The sequence below is a fragment of the Pagrus pagrus genome (genome assembly GCF_965226575.1).
Source record: "Pagrus pagrus genome assembly, chromosome: 8".
Lineage (NCBI taxonomy): Eukaryota > Metazoa > Chordata > Actinopteri > Spariformes > Sparidae > Pagrus > Pagrus pagrus.
In genome coordinates this window covers 12,118,460-12,145,332 of record NC_140192.1, presented here as the reverse complement: position 1 = coordinate 12,145,332, position 26,873 = coordinate 12,118,460, and the positions used below count along the sequence as shown (strand labels likewise).

The window sequence follows — 26,873 nt, the reverse complement described above, 5'->3', positions numbered from 1 at the left end:
ACCATGCGTCACCTAACTGAAGCCAGTCTGTGCGCGTGAAATCGGGGTGTTTTTTTTTTTTTTTTGACGGGAGAAGAGAAAAGCAGCAGCTGTGGATGTTCAGGAGATTGAATTGAAAGCAGTGAGGACGGGATCCGATCCTGCTGCTGCTGCTGCTGCTGCTGCTGCTGCTGCTCCTCTCGGGGAGGATTTCAGCACCCCCGACAAAGGGAACAGCTCCTCGTGAATCAAAGCAACACACACCGAACGGAGAGCACTCACCTCCAAGAGCGCAGAGAGAGGTGTAAACAAGCAAGAGGAGCCACGGAGGGCTACATCCTGAGCCCGGACGCTCCAGCTGCCACATCGTTGAAAGCCAAATATTGAGTGGAGGGCTCCAGCCCGGGTGCAGTTCTCAGTCGCTGTGCTGGTCTACATTTTTTCAGATTTTTGCCAACGACCAGCTGTTTGTGCATGACGTAATCCAGACGAGGACGGGACAGCGCCTCCCCTTTGGCTTTGATTTGACAACCTCAATATGTCGACTCGTTTTCATTGGACCTCCGGCCCTGTCAGTCCCGGGGACGGTGCTCACGTAGATTGCACCACAAGGCTCGTCACTTCGGCGTCCGGGCCACCACACACACACACACACACATACGTACACTACACCGACACCAGGGCTGCAGCTGCCCCCGGAGGCTCCTCACCCAGGACCCGGGACAGGAGGCTGGGAGGGAGGATGTGACCTGATGTGATCCTGAGCAGCACTCTGGACTCACATGTGTCCTGAGAAACTGAGTTCATCGTGATGGATTTGCAGCTTCTGCATTGCAGTGTGTTTCACTTGCAAAGCAGATACTTGTGTTTCTGTCTGTTCATAAGTTCAGATTGTTCTTTCTCTCATGATGTTAACCTCCCTGTGTTCCTCTCATAGCTTAACTCTGTTCAGCTGTTTAATATTATCACCTTGATACTTTTTAAATGTAGGATTATAAACCAGATGTGGGACTGATGGTGTAAAATACACTGTATATTTCTTTGTCTGTGAATTACTTTTTAGCAAAACAAGACTATATTTGTTCATATCTGATGTCCTTATTTATGGTCACCTTCATGAGATATTCAAGTCTAAGTCAAAGGGATGGGTGTCATTTTGCAATTCTTAAACCTCAGAAATAAGAAGTGAAGTCAGTGTTAAAGGGTTTTTCATTTTACAAATTAAAGTCTGTTTACGGGTCCCGAGGAGCACTACTACATATACATAAACAGTAGTATGAAGCCTTTTGTGGCTCCAGAGGAAGCTGCATGTAATCTGATAAATTGCCTCCACTGATGTCACAGAGTGGCTAAGTTGCATTGTGGGTAATGTAGGCCCCAGGTTTTGAAAATGCGAAAGAATGCAGTGAATGAAAAAGGTAATATCTCAGGTTTTGCGGTATCCATTTTGATCATTTGTCCATAATCCAATGCTGATCTCCCCAATTGGCTTGGTAGGATTATGGGTAATGTAGGCACCAGGTGTTGAAAAGCAGTCCACTGGTCAGGCATTGTGCTCTTGTAACACTGTTGGACTCATCATGGCCATCGGTCAAACATATTATTTCCTCAGTTTTCCTGTGATAACGAGTTACATTGTATTTGTTTTCTTGAGATCACGACTTCTTTATGTAATTAACACGAGATAACAACTGTTGCTTCCCCGAGATTATGTTTGTCGAGATCTCCAGATAAGGAAATTTGTTTTCTGGAGATAACCTAATTGATTCAAGATCACAAGAAAGCAATATCAACTGATGGATGGCCTGAACACTCATGTAGGCAGGTCAATCTTTATCCGCATTTGTTTTGTGCTTTTATGCTTTATCTAAATTAGTGTTTGAGTGAATAAAAACAGCAGATGAACGTAATGTTGTAAATCGAGCTCACATCATATTTTGTTGAACACTGATAATGACAAAATGATCTTGTTATCTCAGGAAAACAACATTGTTGATAACGACATTAATACCTAATGATCTCAAGAAAACAAAGTTTAACTCATTTCACAGGAAAGCGGAGGAAAGAATATGATGAACCAATGGCCATTCAGGGCATCGGTTACATTGGACAGTTTAAAAACGATGAACAGAGTACATGCAGCTTCCTCTGGAGCCACAAAAGGTTTTATACGACTTTTTCACATATGCAGTGGTACTCCACAAGACCTGTAAACACACATTAATTTGTACAATTGGTGGCATTAACCTTTAAAGAAACAAATTGTTTAATGTTCCACAGACCAATAATGACATTAACAAAGCAGCACTGAACTGGAAGTAAGAGGCTATTTAAATGATTGTGTTGTTATTGAGTTTTATTCAAATTGAAAAAACAAAGAATATCTTTTCTCCCAAATTAATACACGGTAGTTATCTCCAGGACTTTGAAATACTCATTTTCTCTCTCGTGTTTCAGTAGGTGATTTCTGACTCAGTGGGAAAAATAAAATGCATTTTTCATCAGACAATAATCCATTTCCCTCCAGGAACTGGACATTAAGACTGACCCAAATTCTCAGTCATGATTATTTTTAGGCTGTGGGGTGACTCCAACATGAGTCATAATTGTCTCGGCAGATCTGTCAGAGAGTGAATGAGCTCCTGAATCACACTGGCTCTAATTTATTTGACATAAATGAATCATTTATCTGGATTGTTCGCACTGAGGGAAGAACAAATGTCTCAGGGGTTAAGAGTGATGAGCGGGCTGAGTTTCACATTGTGACAATTCGCTGCTGACCTTAAACTAACCCAACACACAGCAGACTTCAGTTTATTGGGTAAATTAGTTCACAGTTAGGTAACATGATCTACCTGTAACTACTGACTACGGCATAGTTTGCTCTGAATTCATGTCATCTCTTAATTTATGTTAACAGTCTCACAAAAGCCACTTAACAAAGGTTTGCCTTGCAGAATGAGAGGGATCTAAAGGGAGAAATTCGTCTTCTACTTAGCCTCCTCCACAGGAAGGTCAGAGCAGAACAAAGGGGGCGATTATCAACTCAAAATCAAAAGAACCTTATTCAGAACGAAGAGTTTTTATTTTGTTCTTGACACCATTTCAGACCGTGATTTAGTCACATCACACGATTATAGTCTAAACCAAAAAAAATCAACAAAAAGATCCTGACTTGTCGGGATGGAACATAAATATACACATGATGTATATGTACTTTTAATTATATTCAACATATTCAATTTATGTTGAGCAGATATGACATATTGAGGTAAACGATGAAGACAGGCACTGTGAAATCCTACTTTCCTGTCACTTTAATGAGGAACAACACAGCAAGAAATGGTTTCTTGCTGTGTTGTAAAGATTGTCGGATTTCCTGAAAAGCTCAACCCACTCAGAGCCACTTATTGTGTATGAAGAGGTGGAGGAAGTTCTCAGATCTTGTACATAAAAGGTCCAATTTGTAACGCTGTTGACTGTTGCGTGTCATCCCCTAATTGACAAATCCTGACGCTTTGGGCTGGTGGCTGGCCCAACCCACCAAGCCAAGTATTTCAACGGTTTAACAGTAATTTATCTGGCGGTTATCTCGTGAATTTGCCGGGGCTGCTGTGGTTCAGGAGGGAGTGCGGGTCGTCCATTAATCAGAGGGTCGGTGGTTGGATCCCTGAATCCACCAGCTGCAAGCTGGTGAACCCTCAATTACTCTCAACGAACCGCTGAGCATAGATATTTCATGCATCGCTCCTGATGAGCAGGGCGGCACCTTGCATGGCATCTACTGACATCAGTGTATAAATGTGCATGTGAATGGGTAAATGTGATGCGCTCTGTGTTGTTGGTAGACTGGAAAGGTGCTATATAAACGCAAGTTCATTTACCATACTGATTAGATGCTGTATTTGTTTTTTCCCACTAAAAATGCAAACTAACTATAGTTGTCAGATGCGTGTAGTGGAGTAAAATGTACTATATTTGTACAATTACTTCTAAATTGCACCACCACAAGTTCACTCCTGGAGTACATGTAATGTGTTACCATCTGCCACTGAGTATATGGCTCGCCTACAATAATTACCTCAGCTAGGAAGCAGCTTCACTGTATCTGACTAGATGTAGATATAATTTATCTGTATGACACTTAAAAGATATACGACAAAGATGTTAAAAGGATTTCTAACATGAGAAGTTTGACACTTGATCCCTTTTGATGTGGAATGTGTGGTTTTTTGAGCCTCTTCCAGTTACTTTAATGTCCTCCAATGATCCAAAAATATCTAAGTTTGAGAACACCGACTGCACACAGCCGTTAATGAGAGCATCTGTCGGTGTGTCTGGCAACCTGTCCCGATCGCCCTTTTAATCCAGTGTATGCTGGGGAAGCCTGTCATCCTCTAGGTTGTGAAGTGTTGTGCAACCTCAAAGCCAAAAATACTCGACATCAGACGGAAAGCTTGCCAGATATTCTGGCCAGACAAAAGGACGACCTCACCCTTCTGTCAGAGGAGACCTGGAAGCCACCCAGTGAGGGATCATTACTGCAATTAAGAGCTGTTTGACAACAGAGAGGCATCATAAATACTCCTGATTGACATTTTCCTGCTGTGTCTCTTCTTGGAAACATGAATGAGACTAAGCTTTTCTGAATCTTAAATCTCTAGAAAGTTTTGCTCACTTCAATGAAATCTAGACTCTTCAAACTGGTTCATGCTGTTTGGTAATGCCTCCCACGTTGACATTTGGTGGAAGAAGATGAAGGCATGACCGGCAAACCAGTTTTAAAAATTGGTGGTAGGAGGTGGTGGAGGAGGATGTGTGTGTGGGTGGCGTATACACACATGCACATCATGGCCTGAGTTATTTCTGCTTTCCCTAAGGTGAGGCTCTCCACAGCTTCAGTGCAGCAGCCACACAGTCACACACAGAGGAGGGCTTCCAGTTAAGCATTTTAACCAGCTGGCTACATAGGAAGACAGTCGAACATTCAAATCCACTGCTGCACCTAATCCTTGGCCTCTGGAAATCCAATGGAGGGGAAAACTGTAACTTGTTGCCAGAGTGAATTCAGAGGGTCTATATCAATATGTGAGCATACCGACTGTGTGCAACATGCTCGCTTAAAGAGATAAACGGACAAAATGGAAAAGAGGGAGAGGTAGGGAAAGAAAGAGGGGCCAGTTGGTGAAGTTAATCACTCCTCCTATGTGGCTCAGCTTGGGCACACAGCACACTGCCTGCAACATGCCATCTATAGACCACATCCTATTCCTGCCTGCTGCAACACAAAAACAAACAGAAGGGTGGCTCAGGCTGCGTAATAAAAGCACTAATGTCTCTGGACAAGTAATTTTACACTAAGTGTGCATTTAGAGATAATTGCACTGGGCATGGACATCCTTAAAAACTTTATTTTGTTAGGATTTTCCTCAAAATAGCTCCGCTGTCAATACCAGAACACCATTTAGCGTCATCTAAAAGGCATTTAGCTTGACAAATGTTGCTTCTGTCACCCCTCTAGCTGCTGGCCAATCGGATATTTACAGCTAAACAGCGCCCCCTTATGAAGATTTAATTTCCTCTCATCACTAAGCAGCAGTTATGGTCCTGAATAAAAAGACAGCACTTTTATGTTCCACATTTTTATGATTCAACATTTACAGTATTTAATAAAAAACCCAATCCATCAAAGAGAGGAAGGAAATCGTTTGCATTCACACTGGAATAGTAACAGTTAAGGCACAACTTATTAGTGGAAATGTCCCACAACGACAGCACACCATCACCATCCGATCACATGGATCCAACGTTGTGTGATTCTACTTTAGTGATTTTTCTTCTTTTTTTTTTTCTGTGTTTGTTTCAACTCACAAGTAAATCTACAAAAACTAGTATAATTACAGTACACGTCCAGCTCTTGACAGGAAGGTGTGAGGGCTCTACATCCTGAACACTCCAAAACGTGTCTTCTTCGTTGGTGCATTCAGTGCGGCACTGAGGCTCAGTCCCAAAACCAGACGAGTATCAGCAGGATCAATAATCCCGTCATCCCACAGTCTGTAAAATAAATAAAGAAATGGATGAAAGTGCATCACACCTCACTCATCTGATGCTTCTTGCAGTGTTTGTGCGAGTCTCATATCAAGAGTTTGTATTCCTCTCTCTCAATAAGTCCCTCGCTCATCAAAGGTATATCAAAATACATCACAAATTCATTTTCTTTTGTTACCTCAGCCAAGGAGGTTATTTTCACCCGTGTCTGTTTGTTTGTCTGTCTCTTTATTTGTTGGTTGGTTTGTCAGCAGGATTACTGAACGGATTTCAACAAAACTTGGATGGAAGAGGTGTCTCAGCCCAGAATAGACCCCATTAACATGCAGGAATTTTCTCTCTATTTCTTTAACATTGCGAAATAGGTTGTTTTTCGACGTTTTTGTTGTTCTGCCACATCACAACGGAGATCTACATTGTTCTGTCCTAAAGGTTGGCCGTTACACATCTGGAGAGCTTAAACTGGCAACAGACAAGTTTTCTGCTTCAACATATCATGAAGTAAATATTGATTGCACAATGTAATGGATATAAAATAATGAAACATCTGTGTTTACATTGGTTCCATCGCTTAATAACTTTGTCTGCAATCTGGCGCGTGGTCACCTGAGAAAAGAAAAGTTAACAGGCAATCCATTTCTAATATAAACTAATTATTGAATAAACTCACGTTCTGTCTCATAACATTGGTATTTAAGACTCTGAGGAAAGCGGAAACAATCCAGTTGTTTTTATATCAGCGGCGCCACAATAACACCATTTGAGTTAGGAGGGATTTGCCACTGTAAATTATGGTTAGGCAGTTATGGGTGGTTTGAAATTAAGAGCGATACACAGCTATCGAGTTTGATATTCGATTGGGCTTGATTGAATTAAAGGGGACTGTTGGGCCTCGGCCGAGGTTTCACTCTACTGTATTTATTATTATAGTTTTCAGGCATCCATCTATGTGCATTGACGGCCAGCAAGAAATTCGATACAAATCATTTACATAATAAATTCTAACAGGACACCAGGGCTAAAGTTTGAAACAAATACTTTGCTGATAATTATGAATAGCCGGTGTCTTCAGTGGGACCACAACTGGTGGTCAACACAGCCAAATTCTGTTGATTCAATGAAGTCATCAACAGTTTTTATCCATCTCACAAAACACATCAGTATCTTTATCTCATGCCAGTATCTCTACAATAAATGTGTAAATAGCCTCATTAAGTCATTTGCAAGATCATGGCTGAACTAGCAGGATTTTTCTTGTTTTATTACTTATGTTGGCCAGCATACTCCTGAAAAAGACATTTTCAGCCTCAGCAAGGGCCTGCAGTTAAATAATTCTGACTAATTTCAATATTTGAAATGCGTATTTTGTTTGTAAGAACTCCATCATCTAATGTTTGCTCTACTAACAAACACCATAAAAAACAGACCACAGGACTGAATGAAGAGCATATTGACAGAACAACAGGACATCTAATGGAAAAGAAATACACTTGAAACACATCACAGCATCATCCTCATGCATGAAGAGTCATTGTTGTGGTTTCTCAGTGCTTGGAAAGGCAGGATCACATGATTTATTGAAATGAGTTAAAAATAAATCAGAGACACAGACTGATGGCCTGTTGGTAGAAAACCTCTGCCCTATATTGTTGTTCCACAAGGAACATCTTCTCTCAGACATAGTATTAAACTTCTTACTTTAATAGTGTCGGTATATCATTTAAGACACACCAGGTTGTGACATACAGTATGATATGTCCTCACCTAGCACTGGAGTAGTATGGACTGCCTTCCTCTTCAAACCGGCGCACTATGGGTTCCTTCATGGCGGCCTCTTGTTCTGCAGTGAACTGTGAATAAAATGTTAAAACAAAAGATGGTCATCAGACAACAGCGGATGGGTTCTGAGATTGCTGTTACACTTTATGTTGGTTAAAACCACAGTGAAAAATACACTTTCCTAAACCTGAGTCACAGCGTCCATTATTCAGACAGCCCCTTGATAAATAATAAGTACAGGATAAAAACTATTTTGAGTATTTTAAAATCAAAAACACTCAACGTTACAATATTCTTCATGACTCATCCTGAACCTGGGGGTGTATACATACATTTATTCAATCAGATGTGATTTGGGGTGACAAGCGAACAGTGTCCATCATAATAAGCCACTTTTATGCATTAGCCTGTGGGTAGCAGCAACTAGAAGAGTGATATCATGGGTCAGAGGTCTGTGTTTGAATGAAAGTTGGCAAAAACTTGAGGTCCAATTTATTCATTTTTCCCTCTCCATCATGTCCTGATCTAATAACAAGGTTGGGGAGGTGTGGGAGGAGGCTGACAGTCCTAGACAGCTCATCTTACTGCTGTATTGGCTAAGCCAAACCATCTTCCATTACATTACAGAGGACAAACACACTCCAACTGCTGTTTTACTGAGACAAGTCAAGTTGATGTATTGGCAGGAGGAAGAAGGATGGGACCTGTCTACTTAAATTCAAAATTTTGTGTTTCAGTTTTTTGCAAAGTACTGATGCCTGGATCTTGTTCAAACAAAGCATGCCCACCCTTAATCCTACAATAGCCAATGAGAGATCATGTAGACAAGTGACCCACTCTCTCTTCTTTCTCCTCTCTCCTGAATCACTTACACGCCAGCCTCCGAATGATTGATGCATCATGTAGCATATCAAATCCATCAATATATAGTTTATAACTGTTTTGAAAGCCAGAAACTTAGAAATTATGCAAGATTATATAGTATTTTTGCATTTTGCTCTTTGAATAGGCCATTTTTCCACCTAAGCACTAGTTTACTAGATTAACTAATGTTTTTTTTTTCTACCCTTTCAGTCATTATAGTGCCACACTTAGTTAAACTATCTTCAACACTGATTGAAACGCCTGCCACCAAGGCGTTGATGTCATTCTGAAGCTATTAATGCACTCTTAATAGACCCATAACAGCATACCTGACACTATTTAATTACAGCCATTTGATGACTGCACTATTCAGCACAAGCTGCCACTGTAACACTTAACACTGATATAATTGTATCCTTGTACAAGTATCATATCAGAGCCCTGCTGAGAGAGAAGTATCTTTCATAATGTTTATGATTTTGGCAGAAAATGCACCAAAGCTAATTTAAGCCTTTTCAGCGAAGCGCAAATGGGATGATTAATGTGAATCATTACCTCCTTTCCCTCGCGTGCCCTCTGATCCTTGGTAATGGTGGCCAGGACAGTGGCTGCCTGCTCACCACCCATTACAGAGATTCTGGAGTTTGGCCACATGTACAAAAATCGAGGGCTGTGAGAGGAAAATAAGGAAACGTCAATTTCGTTGCTCTTGCCAAGCCAGAATAGTCACAGACGAACAATTAAGAAGATCAAAACCAAAAACAAATCTACATTAATGAACTAGCATACATTTTCCAACAAGCTGAATCACCTGCGTTTCTTGCCACTAGATTTCTAAATGTATTTAAATTGAGAACAACGAGAGAGAGTTAAGTGAGACAAAGATAAGGAAGATTTACATTAATTCAATCCTTCAATATGAAAACATATAGCTCGTCTCTAAGCCATTTTATTTAATATATGCAAATCTTACTATTTCTATTTAAGTGTTCACAATGCGAAACAAAAATACATAACAGGGGTAACTTTGGGTTTACATGTCTTGATAAACTGTGTATGGAGTTGTCATTTGAGGCAAAATCGGTTTAGAAATGTTAAAAAAAACAACTAATAATAATAATTATCTGTGGTTCTGCCACCTCGATATTAATGCTTTTTTTCACTGTCCATCGTGAGTTTGACAATGTTATACGAGTCCACATAAATCAGTGGAATGTCTTATCATTCCCAGAGAAGCAATAATGTCGGGGGACGTTATCTAAAGAAAACAAACAATGAAGCGACGAGGGCTGGTTGGTAGTGTGAGGAAATTCTAATTAAAATGCATGGCTAAATTATAAAATGTCTTTTAGCATTGAATAAAGATTTGCCTCTGAAAGCCTCTTTTTATGCTTTTACTTTCTCCTAAATGTAAAAATCTCTGATGCATATTATTCTGCATACTGAACAGGACGGTACACTCTGTGCACTTAAATTATGCACTAACAACTCAGACACAGCTAATGATCATATTTATGTAACAGGTCTTGGCCAGGCTTCTACTTGTGATGCCACCGCTGTCGTCTTTTTATTCAGCCCAGAAGACTCATTAACTCCATCATACCTGTAGGCTCTGCCGCACATGCCGTAGTTTCCTGCACCATAGGAGCCCCCGATGATAACAGTCATCTTGGGTACATTTGCACAGGCAACTGCAGTCACCATCTTGGCTCCATCTTTGGCGATACCTCCGGCTTCATACTCTCTACCCACCATGAAGCCTAAGATGCAGATGAAGAGGAGAGATTGCAAATAAAAACTCTGTGTTTTCTAACCTATAGGGAGGCACATAAAAACTAATAAATAGCCTCATATAAAAATTATATATAAAATTATTTTGTTTACTCTGAACTGAGGCGATGGAGTAATAGGAAGAGAAAGTAAATCTACAGCAACAGAACAGAATCTCAGATGTCAATAATCCCCACTGACCTGTTATGTTTTGGAGAAAAATAAGTGGGATGTTTCGTTGGCAGCATAACTCGATGAAATGCGTCCCCTGTAAACGAATTAAAATATTTATTGAATCTAGTATATTCTCACTGCTGCAGACAAACTGCCCAGAGGACAAAATGCACAGACACGTGTTAGTACCACCCGATATATAATGAGAAAACTGTAACCGATTTGTTTTTCTAGGTACCCAAAGATATGAACAGCAATAACACCTGGAAATCAATCATTAACAGAGAATGCAGACTCAATATGTAATGTATAAATAACTAATATACAATATAATGAAAGCACACAAGTGTAGATGCTGAACTGTGACACAAAATGTACCATCTGGACCATAATTGGAGGCTGGAATAATCTTAAGGAGCTGGATGAAAAGGCTGCAACTAATGATTATGTTTTTTATCTGTCGTTTAATTTTTCGGATTATGTGATTAATCATTTAGTCTACAAAATGGCCAAAAGTGTAAAAATTGCTTATCGCAATTTCCCAGAGCTGAAAGGGACTCTCTTGTCAGTCCAAACCCCAAAGACTGTTCATTTGGCAGCAAATCCTCACATTTAAGAAGCTGGCACCAGCAAATGTTTGACATTTCTGCTTGAAAACCGACTGAAAAGATTTATCAGTCATCAAGTTGGTAAGTTGGTGATTTATTGTCTTTTTCTTTTCTTCTAATTGGTTGACTAGTGATTGCAGCTCCACTGGATACGAAACAAATGCTTCATGTTCAACAAATTATTCATTATGCGTTTCCGTGAGCTGTTGTCCTCACCTTTATGTGAGTCAAGACCAGTCAAGACCGAACTTTATTAATCTTATCAAGGTGTGAGGGAGGTCATCAGGTTTCACATTGGCTTTTGTGTTTGCTAGATTTTACTTTGAATACGAAGGAGCCGAGCGGCCTCCAGCCTTGCCAGAAAAAATGTGCTGCACAACACAGCTGCCAGGAGCTATTGCAAAGAAAAACAAGCACAAAAGGACTGCTAACGCCATGGAGACACCTCATTTCCATATACTTTGTATTGCTAAATTACTCAGGTGTTTTCCTTATTTTGGCAGTTACCTCTGCTGGCTTTCTTTCAGCAAAGCCCAAACAGAAGTTGCAGACAGTGTGAAAGACGTCTGCCTATTAGAAACTGTCACTTGGTGAAAAATGATCCAGCAGTTTTGGTGCTCGACAACAAGAATTTAATCTGTCTGTTGCCTTTCACAAACACCTGGGGAGAAGCTTTTAGCAATTTAACTGTTAGCATAATAAAGCCCAGGCATGTCTTTAGGAATGACAGCGTGTCTCAAAAACCTCTCTCTAAATGCAGGTGCTGTATTGATTTTTCTTGGATATGCTCTCTGAGCATGTCTGTTCCACATCTGTGTCTGTCTGAAGCACTGTATCAGTGCCTATTGACTGTAATTACACTGATGCGATACCCGACGCACGTGCTGTCATATTGAGACCTCACAGAAAAACTGAATCAAATAAACCTTTTTTTTTTTTTCTCCAGGTCAGGCCTGTAATCTAATTCAAAATGTGTTCGAAAAACGTATTAGTCCATAATCACAAATTCAGCTCCTCATCTTTCCTAAGCCTGTGCAAAGTTCAGCTCTCTTCACGGCCGATTGGCTTGCAAATTAAGTGAATTATATTGAATGAAAATTATGATTGTCTCTTGTCCATGGTTTCTAAATGCTATGTTATTACAATGCCATTCATCAGAGCACTCATGAGATGGCCCAGACAAGTGCAATTTCAGAGCTTATTGTACGAGAGAAACTCGGCGCCTTGACTGTGAAAGGTCAGTACAAACCATCTATGAAGACTGAAGCTCCCTCCAGAGAGTAATATTGGTAGTCAGTGTTGTAAGCGGCAAATCTCTGTGGAAAATACTATGCTGCAGTATTGTGTTCAAGTCCTTGACATTTAAGAGAGTTGAGAGACACACTGCCAGTACAATGCTTATTCTTTTGGAAATTCGACATGATTGTGAGGCTTAGCTTTAAACACTTCACACCTGTTGCCTGTCTGTTCAATATCACGGAATGGAAGATGTACCATGAGTCTAAACGTTTGTGAAGCCAAGGATATACTAGGTTTTCTATTAACACCCTGGAGATACTCTGAAAGGACTTCAGAAATCTATATCCATTCTTTGGAGAAAATGTAGTTCAACTGTTTCAGTCATCTCTGGGTACAAACTATACTTACCTTTTTTGCTGACTCTGAAAACAAGACTCCGTTGTTGCCAATGATTCCGACAGGGTAACCAAATATTCTTGAAAATCCTGAACAGGAACATATTGAAAGTTAAACAGTAAGGTTGGGAGACTCCATGAGAAAACAACAACAACATACATTTCATGGGTTGAAGAAATGGGAAAAAATGTTATTTTTCATACCTGTGACGAGTGTGTCTCCATAGAAAGCCTTGAACTCATCAAATTTACTGCCATCTACAATTCTGGCGATGACCTGCAATCAAATAATGAGGAGAGTTGTAAAAGCCAATAATGCAGAAAATAGGCAAGACTTGCACTACAAGTTTACGGTGTTTGTTTGGTTAGCTATAAGTTAAAGTTAGCACACTGTATATAGCTGCTAGTCAACATTGACTGCTCGAGCAAGAGGGTAACATTAATTTTAATTCTTTAACTCTGACAGTAAATGTTTGCTTCCTCAGTGCAGATGAATAGATTATTGAAAAAAAAGACTCAAAAGGGCTCGTTCTGAGATGGCGCACAGACAATCTGGACCAGAGGTATTAGGAAAAAACAGCGTGCCTAGAAACTTAAGCAAACACACGTGGGAACGCTGAACAGTCCGACCAGGGAGATTAGTTATCCAATTAAATTCTTTTAATGTTTTAAGGCCTCAACCAGCGTTGCTGTGGCAGCTGAAGCAGCAAGGGAGGGTCAGGAAGGAATAACTGTACTTATAAAGAGAGAGACGTAGGAGGAGGACAGCAGCCAACATGCCGCTGTGGCAGAGTCAGCTAGGGCAGAAGCAGTAGGTGAGATTGACAGCACTCAGGTGTTTATCATAAAGTACCTGGCAATTAAAGTATTAACTGTAGGCAAATCATTTATTTGTTTAATTTAAGAGTGAGTGTGCTTCTTATAAACCAGAATGTTCATGGTATTTAAAGAATAAGTTACCCAGTGCAAGAGAGAGATACAGCGAGATGTACAATTTAATATACAATTTAAACATGTTTTACTTAAGTGATGTAATGGTTGTTTGTGCTGAAAAGTCGATTAGAGTTGGAAAAACTCCTGTAAACACGGAGCAGCAAGTTGATCCTGCATCTTAAATGGACTGCCAATACTGTTCAACACTACAAACACTTTGACATCTCTTGAGTTAGCAGTAATTCTTGCTCCTGGGTCTACATCAAGGATCAAAGGCAGGGGCTTTAAACCAAATGAGAACATCTGGCAAGCCCTGCCAGAGAGAGCAAATACAAAGTGATTGATGCAGGCGGTACATTATCGACTGAGCTCCTGCTAGAGAAACCTGACAGTTGTTTACAGTTCAGTCTGAACCTGTGAAAGCCAGATTCATTTGTTTTATTCATAAATCTTAATTGTAAAACAGTGCAAATATGTCTGTGTTCTATAAGTCTTGTTTTGTGGTGTTTAATCAATGGCAATGCTCTGCTAGACACACCTTAAATGTTTAATAAATCTAACCAGCTGTACAACAAGAGCTAAAGAATGATTTTAAAAGGACCATCCTGTGGTCCCACGTAGTAGCTGATCAAGCTTTCAAAAGCCACTTACACCACCAGAACAATATTCATTTCACAAAGCCCCACATCACTCACTTGGACAGATCTATATTAGAGTGTTGTTCAATAACTTGTGGAAATATAAAAAGCATTTCTTCCCTTTCTTTTTTCTTTTTCCCCTTTGAGACAACGTACAGGAAACATACCTCTCTGACATCAAAGTTGCGTTTCAAGTTATCTCCGACTATGCCGTAGAGTTCATCTGCAGGGTAGAGAGGGGCTTCTGTAGGTTCTGTGGTGACCTAAAAGGTAAAATAGACTGAATGTCAACAGAAAGCACGAACGGCTCAACTTTTTAGATATTAAAAAGCGATTGTTAATGGATATCATCAGAGGACTGACCTCAATATTTTTCCTGTAGTTGAGGCTTCTCACCGCCTTTCTTGCTAAATGGAGTGCATGGTTATCGTCTAATGCGTAGTGATCCGTTACACCAGATTTCCTGGAAAATGAGCAACAAATCACTGTGAAATTATTACAGCACAAGAATCATTACTAATAATAACACTGATAGCAGCATATGTTTCTCCAATTTAAATAAAATCAAATTATGATATCAATCACAAAACCATTTTTTTTCCTCAAAAAAATGAAGTATTTACATTTGTAAATGCAGAACGAATCTGCTTGATATGTTGTGTTTTAAAAACACTGAAATCTATGTAAACTGAAAAGCAAATTACACCGATGGAGTGATTACTGTAAAAAACACATTCATCTAAATTAACATTGTTTCAATACCAGTCGGGTTTTCACACATCAAAAAGATTTTGATCTGCCATAAAACTTTATATCTTCCTTTTGATCAATGCTGATTTCCAATAGCTGTGGTGCGATGTGCATGTTAATACTTCTTCTAAAGAAAAAAAACATGCAAGGCAACATACAGTCATGAATATGGAATAGTTTACCACTGTACACTGTACCATCAACATGATGTTGAAGCTGTTTAAGATATTAAAAAGTTAACTAATGTTGATTTAACGAGTAAAACTTTTTTTAAAAAAGAGTTTGAAAAACTCTAATAGAACAGAACACCAGCCCCTCTCCAAATAGGACAGGTATTGATACATAATATCTGGCTATATAATCAATATAATATATTCTACTTTGCTTTTTACTTGTGTGGATCACAAAAAGAAAAATATTCTACCTTGGTAGTGGTAAAAAGGGAACCTAAATGAATAAACGAAAACAAATCCCTACTACAGTATTGATTATGATATTACACAATTACACATTATACCAGAGGAAACAACCTCCTCACCCTGCTTGTAAATAGCACAACTGGAAAATTCACCACAGGATATTAATCCTCCACTTCCTCCACTCTGGTTTATGTTTTTGGACTAAAAAGAGTCCTGTTTTATCACGAAAGAAGATCTAACTTACACAGATTTTAGGGTTGAGTCACAAAATCTGTACATCTGTACATCAGCCTAATGATTGTAAAGACTGATGAGTTCTTTAAAAGCAGAGATCAGAAGCCCAACCACGTGTTGTTAAGAGAAATACTGTTATTTTTCGTACTTGCAGTGAAGATCAGCGCCACCAAGGTCTTCTGCCGAAACTTCTTCCCCTGTGGCAGCTTTGACCTGTAAACACAAAGGCACGGATACTCACAACTATACAGAAATAACAAACACAGTATCACATTAAGTAGTGTCTGCTAGCACAGTGTGTCACCATTTACTGTACAGCCTGAATGAAATTACATAGACAAAAAAGGACATGCTGTTGTGAAGATATAACCAACCAATGGAGGTCCTCCCAAGAAGATGGTTCCTTGCTTCCGCACAATGATGCTCTCGTCTGCCATGGCAGGTACATATGCTCCTCCAGCAGTGCAGGAGCCCATTACGACAGCAATCTGGAAAGACGAATGAGTCTAATATGAACAATGGACATCCAAAAGTTCTGCCATCACAAGAAGCTGATTTCTACGATTGTAATACCAGCACACTATAAATTATAAAACCCACTTACTCCAAAGGTTGTAGAAAGAATTCAGATTAAGTATTGATTTGACGCAGTATTGCGGGCCTGTCCTGACAGGACCTTTTTGAATGAAGATGTGAATTGTCAATGAGATTAATAAAAATATAATGGGCAATGGAAAGTAGACTCGTAAATTTGTAATACTGCAATCTAACGGTAAATCTGCCTGTAATACTAAATATGACTAGGGGAAAAAAAAAAACCTTTAGACAAAAAAAAGATGCCGCAGATGGGAAAGCCTTGAATAATATATCAGTTTAATCATTAGGAGAGACAATATTAGCATGAATAAATGGGCATTCAGTTTAAAGGTGTATGAATATATTCAGCTGTGTTTATCACCTCTAGGTCTACCGAGTGCGAGACCTGACTTCTCTACATCATTTATCAGCTCCTTCACACAACAGACTCGTTTTGTTTTGCTTTCTAAAGACAGGATGTCTCTTCTTCAACAGTCAATAGCAAGATGGATTTTAGCTGCCAGCAGACAATGAAAAGATGAATAACCTACAGTAGTGCAGTTCATTTACAATCACCATCTCTGCTCTCTCTGGTATAATTTTTCAGACAACCCTTTCTCCTTCGAGGAACTAATCCATGAATCAACCCCAAAGTTAATTCAAATACAAGAAATAAACCATCCGAGATAACAACACTAAGCTGCGGAAAAACAAGCAAATTATGAAGCCGTTTCCCCGCGACTGTAAGTGTTTTCAACATGTAAAATCACCTGTGATAGTCCCTCTGAAGACAGCCGGGCTTGGTTGTAGAAAATGCGTCCAAAGTGATCCCTGTCTGGGAAGACGTCGGCCTGTCTGGGTAGATTGGCCCCTCCAGAGTCCACTGCAGGAGTCAACATGCCGATATTTAGAGAACTCAATGATTATTATTAACATTCAGACTCGGGCTGTATTACAGACACCTAGTCTCCACTTTTATGATGAACTGCAGCCTCAACAAGGGTCCTCTGGGATGTCTCAAGACTACACTGACGAAAAGAAAAAAAAAATGGATTTTTCCCAAAGGGCTCTTTGACTTTGGAACAAATGTAGAGGAGACCTTCAATTTCTGGTATGTTCATTTTATAGACTTACAGATATAAAATATATATTTTTTCTCCTGAGTGACTTTCATTGTTGTATGTTTAATTCTACTGGTGATCATATGAAATATTTAGAGCTTCAACAATTAATTGATTAGTCGATCAGTTAATTCATTTTTCAAGCAAACATTTCAAACATTTTCTCTTCTCAGCTTCTTAAATGTGAGGATTTGCAGCTTTTGTGTAAATTAAGAGTCTTTTGATTTTGGACACTTGTAGTGATGTCACTCTGGGAAATACTGATGAGCATTTTTTTTTTCGACTTTATAGCCTGAGCAGTTAATTAATCATGAAGATAATCAGCAGATCAATCAATAATGAAAACAACCATTAGTTGTAGCCCTAAACTTATTTAAGTCTATAAGTCTAAAACTCACCCAAGTAAATGCATGGCAGGTGGTTCTGCTGGGCTATTTCCTGTGCACGGAGGTGTTTCTTCACTGTCACTGGGTAGTATGTTCCCCCTTTGACAGTAGCATCATTTGCAACAATAACACATTCCACCCTGTGAGAAATAACAAAAGAAAGAAAACATTGAAAATTATCAGGTGCACCTGGAGTACTGCAGTGAATTCTCTTTGGAAATTAAAGAAAAAGCTAATTACCAGGCACAACGATGAAATTAACACCCCATGTAATTTAATTTTGTAGTCAGTGTTATTTTAGCAGAAATATTTGCTCTCAAATATGTGAGATCTCACACTGCGAAAGATTATCACTTAATGGTGCTTACCCTGAAACCCGCCCAATCCCGGTAAGTATACCGCCCGCGGGGACTTCCTCTTTTCCGTACAACTCGTATGCTGCAAACTGAGAGAATTCCAAGAAAGGGGTCCTGCAAGAAAACCAAATTTTAAAAAACATGTAATACTCTGACTTTTAAACTGTGGAGGAGAAATGTCCTGGCTTGAATTGTTTGCACTTTTACACTTGAGATGTTCAAAGTTGAGTGTGTCCTGACTGTGGATTATTTTAGTAGTCTATAGTAAACAGGAAGATAAGCGAGGCAATCCTGCTTCCCTGTTCTCAGCGTTCAGGGGAGTGTGGTCAGAATCAGTCATGAGAAATACCTGCGCCATAGTTTGTGTAATGACGTCAAACCACCACAGATCTATAGCATCTGGTCTGCTGTGTGCTGTATGAGTCAGCCACGAAAAAGTCAAAACTAGTGAAGGAAATAGAAGTTTGTACCCTGGATCCAGCAGTCTGTCAATACGCTCTCTAGGCAGCAGTTTCCCACGAGAGGTATGAAGTCTTCTGGCTTTTTCACCCCCACCTGGATTCATACAAATAAACAGTATGTTAACAAAATGTTAAAAGCAACACGTTGCATAGTCCAGTGTGTGATTTTAAACTTATTACAATGTGTTAAAGTGTAGATCCAAATTCAAATCACATACTTGGATCCTACACATTTAAACTATGTTAAAAAAATGTGTATGTTTATTGTGCTTTAGTATCAACTTTCATAAAACTCACTGTAGTTATTCCCTTTAATATGCTCAAAGTTAGATGAGTATCAGCACTGAGATATCTACTGTAAATAAAAGTGTGAGCAATGTTTGGACACAGCGACAGCTTGAAGTTTTCACCCTTCATTAATCATTTGTACAACAGCACAATATATTGTTTCAGCACGGACAATGTCAGATAAGGCAAATTAACTTAAAAACATATTGCTACCAGTTTCTCGCTTCTTAATACAAAAGCAAAACTCAGAGACATGGGAGTTTGGTGCTTATGAGGGGCATGCAGGCTCGGCACGCGCAATGAACATTGATTGATCGTTCTTGATCAGTTGATCTAACAAGCAGGCTGTGCTTTGTATCTTTGATCAAATGAACTCCCCTACAAAATCACTGCCATCATTCTATCATGATTGATTATTTTCAAACAGAGCTATTCAAGTTATCTGGAGGAAATTCCCAGAAAAACTAAATATCTCAGTGTCAGTTTTTCCCAATATTGAGCAGCTCTAATTAATTGTTACTTCCAGTTTGCACATTCACACTTGACAGCAAGTCCTCAAATCCTTAATATATAAAGACATGGAGCAGTTTTACTAGAACAGGTAGGGGAAGTAAAAGTGTTTTTCATCACCGAGACTGCATGAACACTAATTTGCAATGTTGGAATTAAAACACAGAGTGTAGTGGAACACCTACCCAGTTTAATCTTCTCTGTCCTGTTTTTCAGTTCATCAACGAGAACTTTCATTCGGTCATAATTCTCCTGAAAAGCAACAACAACAACACAATTGTTTGTCTATATGTAGTTTCTTAAGATGACAATTTGTGGCAGACAAAGCACCATATTAAGAAACTGATGACAGAAATAAAATAGGCGGCTGTAACTTAATCCATACAGGCAGGTAGGAACGTTTCAAAGTCATATATACATAAAACAGTGACGGCTTTAAGGCTTTGGGCAACAAAATTATGTGTATTTATGTAGTAATAGTTTACTGCTAATGCCACAAATACCATTTATTCAACGCACCATTCAGCCCTTACAGTGACCTGTCACACGATCAGGCCAACAACTACTCAACAGATTAATAAAGAAAATTAAAAATTAAAAAAACTTGTAATAACACCCAATCAACCTCTGAGTTGGCGAGCATTGTGACTGATTTTTTCCCCCCATTACAAAATGGGACAAGTTATGATTATGGCGCTTATTTAATTCTTAGAGTCAGCTCTTAGATTATTTGCAATAAAGAAAGTTTACAACCCCCTCAGCGCTCCGTCATCAAACCGCATTTCTCAAGAGGAAATGAAAAAGGTCAATAACACAGCTGCAATAACACTGATTTAATGTAGGACATGATCACCTAAAAGACATGTTAATGTTGGTGTCTCTCTCCCAGCTAGAAATACATAGAAAATGTGTCTGTGATGCCATCCAGTGATATTTTTTGGGGTTGCATCAGTGAGGATAAAAATAAGAAATGGATGCCGGTTACTGAATGTGGACACTATGTACCAAGTGACATCGATGCACCTTGTGATTTGAACGGTTGAATTATGATTTAAATGTAATACTCGTAAGCAACAAAACCTTGGACATTAATAAAAAAGTCAACCTAATTTGCATTCTATGCTATTTTGTCACTATTTATTAACATCTTCTATTTATTACAGATTCCTTTATTCCAATTAACTCCTTGGCATATTTTATTTAATTTCATTATATTGCATTTCATTTATTACTCATCTGTTTTTGTGTCTACATGTTACAGGTATATGTGCCTGGCAAGCTGTTCAAACAAATTGGTGGGATTAATGAAGTTGTCTGAATCTCAATCTGATATCTAACCGGTCATCGAAAAAGTCTCATTAATTTAAATTATTTTGACTTATCATTGCCACTGTTTATACTCTTACAAGGGTTCACACTGTACAATAGGCCTGCTGGTTGCCACTCCTCCAATTTATACCTACACCTGAGATGTCACAGTTATGAAAAGTTTCACCACTTAAAAATAATGATTACTTGTTTAGGCACTAACTGAGGCGAGGATGCATACAAGGAAAGTACATTTCACTTGACTTGGTTGATGTCTACCTATGTCAACCTGCTGTTAAGAAAACAGTTGTTCCTAGAAATGCATGTCAGACTAGTATGATGATGCTAAGACCTTGTGCACAATGCAGACTCAAGGTTTTGACCTCTTGCAGCCACTGAACTAGCTAATGTTAGCCTCTGCGTGGTTTAGCGACTAAACAAACTAGTCTTAACGCTTGTCAACAGTAGCTGTTAACCTCAGCTTGCTTATTCTGGTCAGGTGAGCCACCAAACCTAACTAGCATAACAGTGAAGGTTGACATTAGCAGCAACTGTAACGTTACAGTGTGGCTAGCTAGGGTTAGCAACAGGCTAGCCTACCTGAAATTCAGAAGACTGTTTATCCGGCTGCGAGCCGAGTCGAGCTACTTTATCGGCGTAGTAAGACCTTGAGCAGGCCGGAGGCAGACTCCTGCATCGGACCAACCACGGTCTGGCCGTCCGTAGAAGCATTTTGATGCTCACGTCTGACTTACTATACGTGCACCTTGCTAGCTTGCTAGCTAACCTAGCAGTGGTCTTCTTCAGTGGGTTATGTCAGTAGGAGTGAAGCTCCATACTGCCACCTGCTGTTGGAGGTTAGACAAGGTAAAGGCTGTGGTGATCCACAGGGAAAATCCAGGTGTTGCAGCAGCACAAGAACATAAATAAGTACAGATAAGTAAGAAGTAGATAATTAGAAGTCTATAAAATAAAAAAGAAACAATGCAACAGCAAGTTAAGTCAAAATTGACATTCAGATCTTCCACCAATTTTACACATTAACATGTATTTACAGGTCTTGGAGAGTACTACCACATATGCCAAGTACTATAAGTAGTAGTATTTAAAGTAGTATCAATTCATAATATTTTTTCACATATGCAGTAGTACTCCCTAAGACCTGTAAATACGCTTTAATGTGTAAAACTGGTGGCGTTAAAGTACAATCAGCATTACCAGTGTATAAATACACTGTTACAAATAAGAGTCTTGCATTCAACATCCTATTTAAGCCTAAGCAAAAGTATTGGCATCAAGATATATAGATATAAGTATTAAATGTGCAGAATGGCCCCATTTCAGAATATTATTTTACTGGATTATGATAAGTGATAAATAATATGTAGCATCACTAATGTTGCAATTGATATAATTAGGGCTAGCCTACTTTATAAACTGTTTGGTATCTTAATCTATATCTATAATAATTTATCAGTTGATATATGTTTTGTATTAATAATCTGCATTTACAAAGCAACTAATGTTGTCAAATAAATGTAGTGGTGTAAAAAGTACAATACTGGCTTTTAAAATGTAGTGGCGTAGAAGTGAAAATACAAAGTACAAGTCCCTTAAAACAGTACTTAGGTAAAGTACATGAGTTAATGTATAGTTAGATTCCACTAGTTCAGAGGCACTGTCATGCTCTCAACATCTATTCCTAGTCCCTGTTTACAAATGTTCATTTACTTGTGTGTCAATATGGTAAATAAAAAAAAAACACTGAGTACAACCTCTGTACCTGGCTCAAAAGTGCAAACATCACATTGTCCCAAAAACATTAATATTCATACGCAGCATAAGTACCCAAGGAAAAAAATCAGTTAAAATTTCAATGATCAATTAAAATGTGATGTTTTAAGAGCATATTGAAGTGTAAACCAAAGTTTGTGGTTCATTTTAAGCTGCCAAGCAAAAGAGAGAGGTTCAGATCATTATTCAGATCCATGCTGCCATCATGTGGATTTTACAAACACTACACCCTCAAAGTCAGAGCATCATTGTGTGTGTGAGAGAGAGAGAGAGAGAGAGAGAGAGAGAGAGAGAGAGAGAGAGGATTTATTGTATTAAACAGACACTAAGGCAGGAGCTTCAAAAATAATAGCTATAATTTAAAAAAATTTACATTTACATATATATACAGTTGACTGCATATAACCTGTGTTTGAAGGCAGATAGCCTCCACTTACCTTGAATCACAAGTGTCTAAAAAGTGTAGAAGAAAATGTAAGTATAACACACCACAGTAACTCTGTACACAGATGCAGAGAAATGGCCTTGTCTCGTTCAGAAATGGGAACTAAAGTTGGTTTTAAGTGGGAATCAGAGTTAGCCTAAAAGCTTCAACGAACACCCCATCTGACCCGAGTGCTTTATTCTAGCTAGAGTACATTTGGCAGAGTACGGGCTGAAGAGCATTCAAACCAAGAGCTTTTAGTTCATTTAGTTTTAAGAGGCCTTTCTCCTCCAACGCTTCCACCTATTCTATCAGCATGCATAGAAATGTCCATGACCTCCACTCAAATGGCTGCTCCTGTTTTCTTAGGAAATATACAATCCTCCACTCTCTGTGTGAACTCAAACCCTCTCACTCATCCAGCTCTCTCTACTTTGCCGTGACCTTTGAGCCCTTCTAACTGCCGCAGCGCTGAAGTGACAGAATAGATGTAGAGGTATGAAAAGCCTCTTAAAAGTGAAAAAAAAAAAATATTAATAAATAAAATATTTTGCTTACAGGGAGTAGAGTGCAGGAAAGTGTTTGAAAAGCACACCAGGGTGGGATGAAAAAGAAAGGAAGAGCAGGTTATCATGTGTTCATGAAATTTGTGGATAATCAAAGGGGTCAAACGAGGGATTTATCTTTCAGAACATCAAGAAGTATCAGTATCAGGGAGCATTGTCCTTGAATGTATTTTTTGTTTGGTTGATATTAGTGTTTTATTGCTTGACGCAGTTGGCCACGTGGTTGCTCTCTTTTAACAGGCGCAATTAGTCCATTTTACACAGCATATGTGCATGGACAAGCAACAAATTAAAGGAGAAACCTGAATAAATCAGAGGACAAACATAACAAATGCAAATTACTCTACACAGGTGCACTAAAGTTAACATCCAATCATCATCTGTATAATAATGCTGAGCAGGCGAGAGGAAAAGATCTGAGTGACTCTGAAACAGGGTTCATTGTTGGGGCACAGACGGCGTCAGTCACTAAGAATACTCATCTGGCTAGTATTTCAATAGAAACAGCGACTAAAGTGACATCTGTATTTAGATCAAAGGGAAAGACATCAGTGGGGTTGGAAATTGTGGTCAACAGTGCATATTCGATTGAGGACTTCAATGCAGGATGTGATCAGAGAGGGTGCTAAAGTGGGGCTGCAGCGCATAAACCCCTCCTTACAAAGATGAATGCATATTTGAGGGTTAAGCCGTGCAGAACCCATAGGCTGCTTTATAGAAATAACGAAAAGTGATATAATCAGTTGAGTCATCCTTCATTATATTCTTGATAAGTGGGTGAGTGCATGTGTGATGTACTGTACACCATGAGAACAATACAGGCCTGGATGCCCGACCCCTCCAGTGACGAGATTCTGTAGAAACAAACAAGCTAACAAACTAGCATGTACAAAGTTTTGCTAACTCGCCTATGAATTGGCTGGGTGTTTCAGTAGTGCAGCAAACTCCAACAACCCTTCTTTTATTCCCAACTTCACTTTGGTAACAAAATGGCAAAAAAAAACAACCTGCGATCGTGAACAAAGATCGTGAACACAGACAGCTGTTTGATTGACAGCTCATTTGCGGAGCTAGGAGCTTCTATGCCCGCCCTAGAGCCCACAACAGCCAAGTACATACATTTCCAGGAATGTTTAAACAACTACGAGAGAACACCATCATTAAAACCGAATGGTACCATTCAGAATCAGTACCAATGTGCATTGTTGCTGTTCTGTTGGTTTTTTCCTTTAATTTGGTGCCCGTCTGTAAATCTCAAAGCTTCCTCAATCTGAATTCAGATTTAACACATAGACGTGGGCATTTACTAGGCTGACGGGTCTCATAAAGATGCTACCCACTTGCATTATGGGAAATGTTGTATCCAGCTTTTCTTGGAGCTTGATCCAAATCACAGACTAAAGTCAGGAAATTTCAGAAAATTCATTGATTTTTACCACTCGACTTTTCGCTGTTTCTTGCAAGTCCCCCAACTTTATGGGACTGGAACATAAAATCTTTTGATATGAAATATTTTTAATATTTTTTTTAATTTTATTATTTATTTTACCTCAGGTTAATTCTACTCAGTGAAACCTGTTTCAGTGTTAATTGCTGTTCGGGCTGACCTGTACGCAGAAAAGCTGCATCTTCCATCCTTCCTCTCAAATGCAGGTTGCAATGCTCAAGTGTCAGTCAGTCCCTTACTCCCACACACACACACACACAGACACACAAACACACACATACACACACACACACACACACACACACACACACACACACACAAACACACACAAACACACACATACACACACTAAATGATTCCTCCCCTGTCTTTTTACAAGCGGAGCTGAAATCTCCCATCCTTCCCTTTTTGAAAAGAGATAATGATGCTCGTTTCTCAGCTCAAAGAAGTCATTAATGTGTGACACGGCCTTGAATGTAGGAAATCAAAGCGCCACAGAGTGCGTCCCCCTCCCGCCCACTAACGGCCACAACCTCGTTAAGATGGCGGAGACATGAATTAATCATCAGTCTAGCCTGTAATAGGGCGAGGGATTGTTAGCGGCATCAGTTGTTGTGAGAAATGTCCCTTTTGAATCGCTCCGAAGTATAAAGCTCCTTACAAATCTTTCATCTCGTCAAATTTACTCCACCAGATAAACCGATGGACGTGCTCCCTTGTGTACCCTCGTCCACTCTCTTTCACGGACATGATAGCACTGGTAAAGTGATAAAATGGGAGGAATTAGTGAGTCAGATATGAAAAGGACAGATCTGTGTGAGTCCACAAGTGATACAAGGCCTTTAAAAGAGAACACTATGATCTTTGTGCATTAACTGTGATATAACACACTAAAGCAGATCCTGAAGCATAGCATAACCTGTCCCTCCAGATACCAAAGGAACGGATCTTTATTCACATGACGAGACACGTTTTTGCAGCAATCAGGGCCTCATTTTCTTTCTTTCATATTTTTTGGTGACGAAAGGGACTGACAGAAATGTACTTTCATCCTCGTGTCCCAAAAATGTGAATAAGTGGCCAGAAATGCTCCCACTGCAACAAAATTCCCTCTTCTAATGCCTTAAAATGTCACTCTGAGTTATTGTGTTGCTTGTCAGTTGTTTATTTGCTGCTTCTCTATGTGGAAAAATCCTGTCGCATTTAGGTTTCTGAAATTATTAAGAGCACAGTTTCTCTGGTAATGTCTTGTTCACAGCGAGTAGTTATTAGTACTAAAGGAGTATAAAAGCTACCCATTACTGCTGGTCAGCTGTTATAGGAATTCATCTACGCTCTTTATTTAGATGGGGGAAAAAAATCCTGGCGTTTCCAGGAGTAATTATTCCTTTTGTGCAGAATGTATCCTTTAAGGGAATAAAAGACCGAAGATACACAGCAGCGTATCCACCGCTGTCTCCTGGGCTTTTGTGTATCCCATCAAAAGGACGACCAATGATTTTAAGTTCAGCTGAGGTTTTATGATCAAAGCCAACCACCCCGTTCCTGTTATCAGGTGGTGTGGTTTTGTCAAAAAAAAAAAAAAGAAAGAAAATCTCCTAGCAACCACGACTGTGCCAGAAGAAAGAAGACTTTCATTGAGCGGTTTAATCTGTCCGCAGAGGGCAAAAAAAGCTCTGCTGATGTCGTAATTGGCTCAAAGATGTTTGAGCATCAATATATTGAAACGTTCGTTTAGGATGTTAGGATGCAGTTTTTCTTATGACCTCAGTAAAGTCAGCAGGAGTTTTATTTGGTGTTTGG

The 26,873-nt window shown here is 39.2% G+C and overlaps 2 protein-coding genes across 2 annotated transcripts in view; both read right to left on the bottom strand.

Annotated features, from left to right (window-relative positions):
- Positions 1–5,503, bottom strand: part of tmem8b (transmembrane protein 8B) — a 44,443-nt gene extending 38,940 nt beyond the window's left edge. The window contains exon 1 of the mRNA XM_084359234.1: positions 262–5,503. Within this exon, the coding sequence (XP_084215360.1) occupies positions 262–346 (85 nt within the window). The 5' untranslated portion in view covers positions 347–5,503. The remainder of the gene's footprint in view (positions 1–261) is intronic.
- Positions 5,504–5,605: 102 nt separating this feature from the next.
- Positions 5,606–21,652, bottom strand: mccc2 (methylcrotonyl-CoA carboxylase subunit 2). The gene is made up of 17 exons (XM_084359235.1): positions 21,440–21,652; positions 19,717–19,783; positions 18,743–18,827; positions 18,285–18,386; positions 17,929–18,056; positions 17,180–17,292; positions 16,208–16,321; positions 15,982–16,046; positions 14,794–14,893; positions 14,598–14,693; positions 13,064–13,136; positions 12,873–12,949; positions 10,645–10,711; positions 10,277–10,433; positions 9,229–9,343; positions 7,795–7,880; positions 5,606–6,036 (listed from the first exon to the last, which is right to left on the bottom strand). Exons 1-17 carry the CDS (start codon positions 21,569–21,571, stop codon positions 5,919–5,921), a joined length of 1,695 nt encoding a protein of 564 aa, XP_084215361.1. The 5' UTR covers positions 21,572–21,652; the 3' UTR covers positions 5,606–5,918.
- Between the last annotated feature and the right edge of the window lie 5,221 nt (positions 21,653–26,873).

Coding starts and splice junctions, on each gene's coding strand:
- mccc2 (XM_084359235.1), bottom strand. CDS start 21,571: ATGCTTCTACGGACGGCCAGACCGTGGTTGGTCCGATGCAGGAGTCTG. Junction 19,784..21,439: donor AACAGTCTTCTGAATTTCAG/GTAGGCTAGCCT, acceptor GTTGCTTTTCAG/GAGAATTATGACCGAATGAA. Junction 18,828..19,716: donor GACAGAGAAGATTAAACTGG/GTAGGTGTTCCA, acceptor GTATGAATCCAG/GTGGGGGTGAAAAAGCCAGA.